At 45.1% G+C, this 12,333-nt stretch overlaps 1 protein-coding gene across 2 annotated transcripts in view; it reads right to left on the reverse strand.

The window, feature by feature from the left end:
• LOC109566113 (E3 SUMO-protein ligase RanBP2-like) overlaps positions 1-11,828 on the reverse strand; it is a 61,886-nt gene extending 50,058 nt beyond the window's left edge. The window contains exon 1 of one of the 2 annotated variants that reach the window (XM_019970221.2): positions 11,644-11,827. In XM_019970221.2, coding sequence (XP_019825780.2) covers positions 11,644-11,715 — 72 coding nt within the window. In that variant the 5' untranslated portion in view covers positions 11,716-11,827. Of the gene's footprint in view, positions 1-11,643 lie in introns of both variants that reach the window. The other variant, XM_019970220.2, reaches the window with a different exon arrangement.
• Between the last annotated feature and the right edge of the window lie 505 nt (positions 11,829-12,333).

The raw sequence follows: 12,333 nt of genomic DNA on the forward strand, positions 1-12,333 counted from the left end.
TCCTTGCAGTCCAAGGGACTCTCAAGAGTCTTCTCCAACACCACAGTTCAAAAGCATCAATTCTTTGGTGCTCAGCCTTCTTCACAGTCCAACTCTCACATCCATACACGACCACAGGAAAAACCATAGCCTTGACTAGATGAACCTTTGTTGGCAAAGTAATGTCTCTGCTTTTGAATATGCTATCTAGGTTGGTCATAAGTTTTCTTCCAAGGAGTAAGCGTCTTTTAATTTCATGGCTGCAGTCACCATCTGCAGTGATTTTGGAGCCCAGAAAAATAAAGTCTGACACTGTTTCCACTGTTTCCCATGAAGTGATGGGACCGGATGTCATGATCTTAGTTTTCTGAATGTTGAACTTTAAGCCAACTTTTTCACTCTCCACTTTCACCTTCATCAAGAGGCTTTTTAGTTCCTCTTCACTTTCTGCCATAAGGGTGGTGTCATCTGCATATCTGAGGTTATTGATATTTCTCCCGGCAATCTTGATTCCAGCTTGTGTTTCTTCCAGTCCAGCGTTTCTCATGACATACTCTGCATATAAGTTAAATAAACAGGGTGACAATATACAGCCTCGATGAACTCCTGTTCCTATTTGGAACCAGTCTGTTGTTCCATGTCCAGTTCTAACTGTTGCTTCCTGACCTGCATACAGATTTCTCAAGAGGCAGATCAGGTGGTCTGGTATTCCCATCTCTTTCAGAATTTTCCACAGTTTATGGTGATCCACACAGTCAAAGGCTTTGGCATAGTCAATAAAGCAGAAATAGATGTTTTTCTGAAACTCTCTTGCTTTTTCCATGATCCAGCGGATGCTGGCAATTTGATCTCTGGTTCCTCTGCCTTTTCTAAAACCAGCTTGAACATCAGGAAGTTCACGGTTCACATATTGCTGAAGCGTGGCTTGGAGAATTTTAAGCATTACTTTACTAGCGTGTGAGATGAGTGCAATTGTGCGGTAGTTTGAGCATTCTTTGGCATTGCCTTTCTTTGGGATTGGAATGAAAACTGACCTTTTCCAGTCCTGTGGCCACTGCTGAGTTTTCCAAATTTGCTGGCATATTGAGTGCAGCACTTTCACAGCATCATCTTTCAGGATTTGGAATAGCTCAACTGGAATTCTATCACCAGATTAGATATTCTAATAGATAGTTAGAATATCTATTCTATTCTAACTCAATGAAACTAAGCCATGCCCGTGGGGCAACCCAAGATGGGCGGGTCATGGTGGAGAGATCTGACAGAATGTGGTCGACTGGAGAAGGAATGGCAAACCACTTCAGTATTCTTGCCTTGAGAAGCCCATGAACAGTATGAAAAGGCAAAATGATAGGATACGGAAAGAAAAACTCCCCAGGTCAGTAGGTGCCCAATATGCTACTGGAGATCAGTGGAAAAATAATTCCCGAAAGAATGAAGGGATGGAGCCAAAGCAAAAAGAATACACAGCTGTGGATGTGACTGGTGATAGAAGCAAGGTCCGATGCTGTAAAAAGCAGTATTGCATAGGAACCTGGAATGTCAGGTCCATGAATCAAGGCAAATTGGAAGTGGTCAAATAAGAGATGGCAAGAGTGAACGTCGACATTCTAGGAATCAGCAAACTCAAATGGACTGGAATGGGTGAATTTAACTCAGATGACCGTTATATCTACTATTGCGGGCAGGAATCACTCAGAAGAAATGGAGTAGCCATCATGGTCAACAAGAGAGTCCGAAATGCAGTACTTGGATGCAATCTCAAAAATGACAGAATGATCTGTTTGTTTCCAAGACAAACCATTCAAGATCACAGTAATTCAAGTCTGTGCCCCAACCAGTAACGCTGAAGAAGCTGAAGTTGAACGGTTCTATGAAGACCTACAAGACCTTTTGGAACTAACACCCAAAAAAGATGTCCTTTTCATTATAGGGGACTGGCCTGCAAAAGTAGGAAGTCAAGACACACCTGAAGTAACAGGCAAATTTGGCCTTGGAATACGGAATGAAGCAGGGCAAAGACTAATAGAGTTTTGCCAAGAAAATGCACTGGTCATAACAAACACCCTCTTCCAACAACACAAGAGAAGACTCTACACATGGACATCACCAGATGGTCAACACCGAAATTAGACTGATTCTATTCTTTGCAGCCGATGATGGAGAAGCTCTATACACTCAGCAAAAACAAGACCAGGAGCTGACTGTGGTTCAGACCATGAATTCCTTATTGCCAAATTCAGACTGATATTGAAGAAAGTAGGGAAAACCACTAGACCATTCAGGTATGACCTAAATCAAATCCCTTATGATTATACACTGGAAGTGAGAAATAGATTTAAGGGCCTAGATAGATTGAGTGCCTGATGAGCTATGGAATGAGGTTCGTGCCATTGTACAAGAGACAGGGATTGAGACCATCCCCATGGAAAAGAAATGCAAAAGAGCACAATGGCTGTCTGGGGAGGCCTTACAAATAGCTGTGAAAAGAAGCGAAAAGCAAAGGAGAAAAGGAAAGATATAAACATCTGAATGCAGAGTTCCAAAGAATAGCAAGAAGAGATAAGAAAGCCTTCCTCAGCGATCAATGCAAAGAAATAGAGGAAAACAACAGAAGGGGAAAAACTAGAGATCTCTTCAAGAAAATCAGAGATACCAAAGGAACATTTCATGCAAAGATGGGCTCAATAAAGGACAGAAATGGTATGGACCTAACAGAAGCAGAAGATATTAAGAAGAAATGGCAAGAATACACAGAAGAACTGTACAAAAAAGATCTTCATGACCCAGATAATCATGATGATGTGATCACTGACCTAGAGCCAGATATCCTGGAATGTGAAGTCAAATGGGCCTTAGAAAGCATCACTACGAACAAAGCTAGTGGAGGTGACAGAATTCCAGTTGAGCTATTCCAAATCCTGAAAGGCCTTTCAGGTAGGACCAAAATCAAATCCCTTACGATTATACAGTAGAAGCAACAAACCGAGTAAAAAAAAAAAAGTGACAGATTCAAGGGATTAGTTCTGATAGTGTGTCTGAAGAACTATGGATGGAGGTTCATAACACTGAACAAGTCAGTGATCAAAACCATCCCCAAGAAAAAGAATGCAACAAGGCAAAATCGCTGTTTTGAGGAGGCCTTACAAATAGCTGAGAAAGGAATAGAAGCAAAAAGCAGAGAAAAGGAAAGATATACCCATCTGAATGCAGAGTTCCAAAGAAAAGCAAGGAGAGATAAGAAAGCCTTCCTCAGTGATTAATGCAAAGAAACAGAGGAAAACAACAGAATGGGAAAGACTAGAGATCTCTTCAAGAAAATTAGAGATACCAAGGGAACATTTCATGCAAAGTAGAGCACAATAAAGAACAGACACAGTATGGATCTAACAGAAGCACACGGTATTAAGAAGAGCTGGCAAGAATACACAGAACTATACAAAAAAATCTTTCCCTGATGCTGGGAAAGATTGAGGGCAGAAGGAGAAGGGGACGACATAGCATGAGATGGCTGGATGGCATCACCGACTCAATGGACATGGGTTTGGGTAGACTTCAGCAGTTGGTGATGGACAGGGAAGCTTGGTATGCTGCAGTTTATGGGATTGCAAAGAGTTGGACACGACTAAGCAACTGAACTGAACTGATAGAAAGAAGAGATCTTAATGACCTAGATAACCACAATGGTGTGATCACTAACCTAGAGTCAGACATCCTGGAATGTGAAGTCAAGGGGGCCTTAAGAACTGTTATGATGAACAAAGCTACTGCAGGTGATGGAAATACAGATGAGCTATTTCAAATCCTAAAAGATGATGCTGTGAAAGTTCTGGACTCAATATGCCAGCAAATTTGGAAAACTCAGGAGTGGCCACAGGACTGGAAAAGATCAGTTTGCATTCCAATCCCAAAGAAAGGCAGTGCCAAAGAATGCTCAAACTACCGCACAATTGCCCTCATCACACATGCTAGCAAGGTAGTGCTCAAAATCCTTCAAGCTAGGCTCCACCAGTATGTGAACTGAGAACTTCCAGATATATAAGCTGGATTTAGAAAAGGCAGAGGAACCAGAGGTCAAACTGCCAAAGTTCAATGGATCACAGAAAAAGTAAGAGAATTCCAGAAAAACATCTGCTTCATTGACTATGCTTAAATTTTTGACTGTGTTGATCACAACACATGTGAAAAATTCTTAAAGAGTGGTTATACCAGACCACCTTACCTGCCTCCTGAGAAACCTGTATGCAGATCAAGAAACAACAGTTAGAATCGGACATCAAACAGCTGACTGGTTCAAAACTGAGAAAGAAGTACATCAAGGTTATACACGGTCACCCTGCTTATTTAACTTATATGCAGAGGACATCAAGTGAAATGCTGGGTTGGATGAATTACAAGCTGGGATCAAGACTGCTGGGAGAAATATCAACAACCTCAGATATGCAGATGACACCACCCTTATGGCAGAAATAGAAGAGGAACTAAAGAGCCTCTTGATGACAGTCAAAGAGGAGAGTGAAAAAGTTGGCTCAAAGCTCAACATTAAGAAAACTAAGATCATGGCATCTGGTCCAATCACTTCATGGCAAATAGATGGGAGAAAAAATGCAAAGAGTGACAGACTTTATCTTCTTGGGCTCCAAAATCACTACAGACGGTGACGGTAGCCATGAAATTAAAAGATGCTTACTCCTTGGAAGAAAAATTATGGCACCTAGACAGCATATTAGAAAGCAGGGCCATCACTTTGCTGACAAAGGTCAGTAGAGTCAAAGCTATGGCTTTTTTCTAGTAGTCATGTACATATGTGAGAAAAGTGAAAGTGAAAATCACTCAGTCATGTCCGACTCTTTACAACCCCATGGACTATACAGTCCGTGGAATTCTCCAGGCCAGAATACTGAAGTGGGCAGCCTTTCCCTTCTCCAGGGGATCTTCCCAACCCAGGGATCGAACCCAGGTCTCCCTCATTGCAGGCAGATTCTTTACCAGCTGAGCCACAAGGGAAGCCCAAGAATACTAAGAGTGGGTAGCCCATCCCTTCTCCAGCAGATCTTCCCCACGCAGGAATTGAACCAGGGTCTCCTGAATTGCAGGTGGATTCTTTACCAACTGAACTATCAGGGAAACTGGACCATAAAGAAGGCTGAGGGCCGAAAAATTGATGCTTTTGAGCTGTCACGTTAGAGAAGACTCTTCAGAGTCCCTTGGACAGAAAGGAGCTCAAACAAGTCAATCCTGAAGGAAATCAACCCTGAATATTCAATGAAAGTACTGATGCTGAAGCTCCAATACTTTGGCCACCGGGTGTGAAGAGCCAACTCATTGGAAAAGACCCTGATGCTGGGAAAGATTGAGGGCAGGAGGAGAAGGGGTGACATAGGATAACTTGGTGGTGGCTCAGACGGTAAAGAATTTGCCTACAGTGCGGGAGACCTGGGTTCAATCCCTGAGTTGGGAAAATTCTTTGGAGGAGGCATGGCAACCCCCTCCAATATTCTTGCCTGGAGAAACCCCACGGACAGAGGAGCCTGACGAGCTGCAGTCCATGGGGTCGCAAAGAATCGGACATGACTGAGTGACTAAGCACAGCACATCGCACTAAAAGAGGATTATCTTTAGATAATTAAACAACAATTATTAACGACCTACACACAGAATCACGTTGGTGTGATCACTGACCTAGAGCCAGACATCCTGGAATGTGAAGTCAAGTGGGCCTTAGAAAGCATCACTACGAACAAAGCTAGCGGAGGTGATGGAATTCCAGTTGAGCTATTCCGAAGATGGTGATGCTGAAAGATGATGCTGTGAAAGTGCTGCACTCAATATGCCAGCAAATTTGGAAAACTCAGCAGTGGCCACAGGACTGGAAAAGGTCAGTTTTCATTCCAATCCCAAAGAAAGGCAGTGCCAAAGAATGCTCAAACTACCGCACAATTGCACTCATTTCACACGCTAGTAAAGTAATGCTCAAAATTCTCCAAACCAGGCTTCAGCAATACGTGAACTGTGAACTTCCTGATGTTGGTTTTAGAAAAGGCAGAGGAACCAGAGATCAAATTGCCAGCATCCGCTGGATCATGGAAAAAGCAAGAGAGTTTCAGAAAAACATCTATTTCTGCTTTATTGACTTGCCAAAGCCTTTGACTGTGTGGATCACCATAAACTGTGGAAAATTCTGAAAGAGATGGGAATACCAGACCACCTGACCGGCCTCTTGAGAAACCTGTATGCAGGTCAGGAAGCAACAGTTAGAACTGGACATGGAACAACAGACTGGTTCCAAATAGGAACAGGAGTTCATCAAGGCTGTATATTGTCACCCTGTTTATTTAACTTATATGCAGAGTACGTCATGAGAAACACTGGACTGGAAGAAACACAAGCTGGAATCAAGATTGCCGGGAGAAATATCAATAACCTCAGATATGCAGATGACACCACCCTTATGGCAGAAAGTGAAGAGGAACTAAAAAGCCTCTTGATGAAAGTGAAAGAGGAGAGTGAAAAAGTGGGCTTAAAACTCAACATTCAGAAATAAAGATCATGGCACCTGGTTCCATCACTTCACGGGAAATAGATGGGCAAACAGTGGAAACAGTGTCAGACTTTCTTTTTCTGGGCTCCAAAATCACTACAGATGGTGACTGCAGCCATGAAATTAAAAGACGCTTACTCCTTGGAAGGAAAGTTATGACCAACCTAGATAGCATATTCAAAAGCAGAGACATTACTTTGCCAACAAATGTCCGTCTAGTCAAGGCTATGGTTTTTCCAGTGGTCATGTATGGATGTGAGAGTTGGACTGTGAAGAAGGCTGAGCGCTGAAGAATTGATGCTTTTGAAGTGTGGTGTTGGAGAAGACTCTTGAGAGTCCCTTGGACTGCAAGGAGATCCAACCAGTGCATTCTGAAGGAGATCAGCCCTGGGATTTCTTTGGAAGGAATGATGATAAAGCTGAAAACTCCAGTACTTCGGCCACCTCATGCAAAGAATTGACTCACTGGAAAAGATTCTGATGCTGGGAGGGATTGGGGGCAGGAGGAGAAGGGGACGACAGAGGATGAGATGACTGGATGGCATCACTGACTCAATAGATGTGAGTCTCAGTGAACTCCGGGAGTTGGTGATGGACAGGGAGGCCTGGCGTGCTGCGATTCATGGGGTCACAAAGAGTCAGATACGACTGAGCGACTGCTCTGACAAGGGTGAGGGCAAGCGTTATAGAGAGGACAAGTAAAGTCGAGGAACCCAACAGTGAGTTCCTAACCCTGTTCTCTTGGAAAGTTAGGTTAAAGGAAATCTATCAAAAAATACAACAGAAGAAACAAAGAAGAGAGAAAAATGTGGATGACCAAACCAGAACCAACTTTCAGTCAGTAAGAACATCAGAAAGATAACAGGAAAAAAAGAGGGAGAGAGGAGAGAAAGAAAAAAATGCTCAATGAAATACAAGATGTTCCAGAAGTGAAGGAAATAAGTTTGTCAACTGAAAGAAAACTTTCAGAAAATCTATAGGCTACCAAGAACAAGAATCACATATAACCTCCAACAGTACACTGCAAATATGCAGCAATGCTCTCAAAATTAAGAAAAAAATTATTTCAAACCTACATTTGACAACCCAACTACAGATTATGTAAAGACATTTTTTGTCAGTAGAAAGGGTTTAAAATGGAGAAAAGTAGATGAATAAAGCAAGGGTTAGGGGCACTGACCCTCTGCACAGTTGAAAATCGATGGATATTTAACAGTCGTCCCCCTATACACACACACTCTCCCTCCAGAACCTGGGATCCTCCATATTCAAGCTTCCACATCCTCATATTCAGCCATAGCACTGCTCTATGTATTCACTGAAAAAAACATAAAAAAACCCTTCATGTAAGTGGATCTGTGCTGTTCAAACCCAGGCTGTTCAACGAGCAACTGTAATATGTATATTACTCAGAAGTATGACATACAGACGTTTAAGATAGAACAAATAACTGTAAGAGCTGTCAAGCTGCCTCTGAGAAGCAAGAAATCGGGGGTGTGGAGTAAAAACCTAGATATAAAACTAAGAAACTAAGGTATAAAACTAGATATAAAACTAAGAAAATTAAATAGAAGTCATCAGGGGGAAAAAATATTTTCAATAAAAGCAAAAGCAGGTGTTGCTTATGTGTGCTCAGTCTTGTCCAACTCTTTGAGACCCCATGGACTGTAGCCCGCCAGGCTCCTGTCCATAGAATTTTCCAGGCAATAATACTGGAGTGGGCTGCCATCTCCTCCTCCAGAGGATCTTCCCGACTCAGGGATTGAACTTGCATCTCCTGCGTTGGCAGGCAGATTCTTTACCAACTGCACCACCCACGAAGTCCTAACAAAATCAAAAGCAGGTGTAAAGGAGCAGAAAATGGCAAAACAGAAGATGAAGTGAAGAAATGAGTGGAAGCCTGGGAAGACATATGACTATGGACCCATAACAGCACTTAGAATTTGGATAACCCAGAAAACTGGTCTGTTTCCAACATCACCAGTGTCTGCCCGAAGGCAATGGCACCCCACTCTAGTACTCTTGCCTGGAAAATCTCATGGATGGGGGGCCTGGTAGGCTGCAGTCCATGGGGCCGCTAGGTCCGACACAACTGAGTGACTTCACTTTCACTTTCCACTTTCATGCATTGGAGAAGGAAATGGCAGCCCACTCCAGTATCCTTGACTGGAGAATCCGAGGGATGGGGGAGCCTGTTGGGCTGCCGTCTATGGGGTCACACAGGGTCGGACACGACTGAAGTGACTTAGCAGCAGCACACAAACCCTAATCTTTTTATACTCTCCACAGCTACGGTCTCTGCTCCCTCCACCATCTCCCTCCCAACCTGTCCAAAGCACCATGTTTTGTCATTTCACTTACACCCACGATTGTAGCATTACTGTCACGTGTTCCAAAGTTTTTGTTTATTCTGTTGTTTCAGTTGCTAAGTCATGTCCGACTCTTTGGACCCCATGGGCTACAGCCCACCAGGATTCTCTGTCCATGGGATTTCCCAGGAAATACTGGAATGGGTAGTCATTTCCTTCTTCATGGGATCTTCCCAACACAGAGATCAAGCCCAAGTCTCCTGCACTGGCAGGTGGATTCTTTACCACTGACCTACCTGGGAAGCCAGGAAGACCTAATATACTCTTACCAAAGTCTAACTTAAAAGTTTCACAGTTCATTTCTTGAGGTTAATCAGGATCCAGAGGGCAAGGTACCTTTCTACTCTGAACACCCATCCCCGATTTCTGGAGATCCACCCCAGGACCTCCTGAGAAGCAAGCCTTTATCAACTCTGCACCTGAGGCCTCCCTCAGTGTCCTGCTATTTTAGTGTGTGTGCTTAATCTTTCAGTCGTGTCCAACACTTGTGACCCCAGAGACTGTAGCCTGCCAGGCTCCTCTGTCCATGGGATTCTCCAGGCAAGAATACTGGAGTGGGTTGCCATTTCCTTCTCCAGGTGATCCTCTAGACAAAGGAATCAAACCCCAGTCTCCCACACTGCAGGCAGACTCTTTACTAAGTTACAAGGGAAGCCCCACGAAGCAACTGAAACAAAACAAATAAAAACTTTGCTGTTTTAGCACCAGATCTTAAACAGCTGAATCTGGGGATTCTTTTTACTCTCTACTTCTCTAGAGGCCCACCTAGGACCTTGTCCTGCAGTGTGTCCAGGACACTGACTATCCAAGTTTTCTCCTGATGTTCGTTAGCTATCCTTCAGCTTGTACAACTGTGACTCCAAGCATAGCAGAAGTGCTTCTCCTGCAGGAAGTGGAATCGGTTCCCCAGTGGCTGTCCCCTAACCCTTTCCTCCTGCCACCAGAAGCCTTTCTTCCCAGTCTATGTCCTTGAGATCCAAGTATCAGGCTGCTAAATTTCAGGGACCTACCTTTGGGCTGTCTCTCAGAATACACGGTCCAACTATAGCTAGATAAAGGATGTTCACTCCTTGAATTATCATTTTAAACATTTCCATTATGATTAAAGCATCTCTTTTAGGTCTCTATCTGGGACCCAAAGTTATCTACTACACTTGTTAATCAATATCCCACTGAAGTCCCCAGGTTCAAAAGTCAATGATTTCTCCTTGTCTGAAGAAAAACATCTGATTATAATACTCTTTATAAATGTAAAAGAGGTGACAATAATAACCAATCCTTAAAGTTTTGTGCCCACTCTTCTTTACTGACAGAAAAGTTCCCTAGTTCAAAGAACATTCTAATTCCTGTCTAGACAGTGGTTTTTAAGGCTTTGGAGAGTCAGGGTACCCACTACAAATTTCTGAAAAGTGCTAAACTTGCTTTAGAAGAAAAAAAAAAAAAAAAAAAAAAACGGCCAAATCAGTTTCAGAGGCAGAGAACGTTTAACGAGCTTCTGTTTTTGACTCTGGTAGGTACATTTGTATTCACAACTATGCCAGCAGCTGGAAGTTACAATCTGAAGGTTGGCACCTATTCCCCTCCTCCAGAGGCACAGACTGTAACCCACTCCATACTCCTAAAAGAAAGAAATCACACCCAATGACAAAACCCTGCTGAGCTACCATGTGTCCCCGGAAAAGTATCTTTAATCTCCCCAGGTCCCAATAGCCATAGGCTTGTCGGGAGCACAAAGTAAAATAATATATGCCTAGTATGTGGTATGGAGAAGGCAATGGCACCCCACTCCAGTACTCTTGCCTGGAAAATCCCATGGACGGAGTACCCTGGTGGGCTGCAGGCCATGAGGTCACCAAGAGTCGGACACGACTGAGTGACTTCACTTTCACTTTTCACTTTCATGCATTGGAGAAGGAAATGGCAACTCACTCCAGTGTTCTTGCCTGGAGAATCCCAGGGACGGGGGAGCCTGGTGGGCTGCCGTCTATAGGGTCGCACAGAGTCGGACACGACTGAAGTGACTTAGCAGTATGTGGTAACCAAGACACTATTACGATGCCGTTACAATCCTGATTGTCCGCTGGTTTTGTTTTTAATTTCCTCATACATCTTTATTCGCATAGGCTCCGGCCCAGAACACCTGGAATGACTGTCCCTGTAACAGCCACATCTACTGAGAGCTTACCACGTGCCAAGCACTGCCCTAAATGTTTATCATGGCCCATCCTAAAAACTCCTATCGATACCCTAACTCCCGACTTATTAATGAAATAAGTGGCAGTTATCTCGAATCCCACAGCGCGTGCTTGGCGGAGCTGCGACTCGGCCCTGAGCAGCGACTCCGGGTCCGGCGCCCCCTCCGCCCACCCCCTGGCATCAAGGTCCGCGGGATCCGCTGAGCACCCAGCTCCCTATCTACGCCAGAGATGGCAAAGTACCCCGCGAGGCATCGTCGGAAGGCCACAGAATCTATCCCAGAAACAAGGCCCGGAAGGAAATTCAGAACCCCCGGGACTCCGTTGAAAAACAAAATGCCCGGAAAGCAGCTTCCAAAGCGGTCAGAAGCGGTGGGGCGGCTGCGCCTCGGCGTAGAGCCCAGGCCGCCCGAGCTACGGGAACGAAAAGCAGGAAACGAAAGAGGAAGAGCAACAGAAAGCGCCAACGCCCGCCCGCCGCCGGCCGGCCGCGCCTCAGCCGGAGCCATGGCGCCGCCGCCGTGGGCCCGCCCGGAGGCCGTGGCCCCGGCCCGCTCACCTCCCGGGGTGACGGCGCAGAGCCCTGCACCGAAGCGATGTGTCGATCCACGTCGGCCTTGCTGCGCCTCATCGTGCCGCCGACTGGGCTCTGGGTAACGAACGCCAGCGCCGAGGCCGCAGCGGGCGCCGTCGTCTCGGGAGCGCGCCGCCCGAAGGTCCGTGACGCAGCGCCGTCGCCGGAGACAGGGCGACGCTCCTGCGTGGGTGCGTGCATGCGTGAGGGCTGCGTCAATCCTGTGCGCGGCGCAGACCCGCGGGCGCCGGCGCGCGGAGGTGACTGCGCTTGCGCAGCGCGGGAATGCGAAGCTCGCGGCATGTGTGACGCGGTTGAAAGCGCTTAAAGATGACAAGGGCCGGTTGCAGCTGCGTACGGAAATAACTCGCCCGCAGGCTATTGAGTCGGGCGGGCTGTTCCCGGTACTGACGTCACGCCGCGGCGCCAGTCGGCTGCATCTAAGCGCTCTTTTGGAATTTGAATTTTTCGGGCGTAGTTTTAAGACAAGTTGTAGAAAATGTTTTCAGTAGTAAAATGATCACATCCTGTGTATACAGGGAGTTCAGGATTTATGGTTATGGATACTTTTTATCCTTTTTAAATAGTTTTATTCAACACTTAGAACTAATCTGGCCTCTTACAGGCTATCCTTTTTGATTTTTCCATTTTTCCAAATTTTCCACAGTGAGCAAT

Source organism: Bos indicus, chromosome 11 (assembly GCF_029378745.1).
Source record: "Bos indicus isolate NIAB-ARS_2022 breed Sahiwal x Tharparkar chromosome 11, NIAB-ARS_B.indTharparkar_mat_pri_1.0, whole genome shotgun sequence".
NCBI lineage: Eukaryota > Metazoa > Chordata > Mammalia > Artiodactyla > Bovidae > Bos > Bos indicus.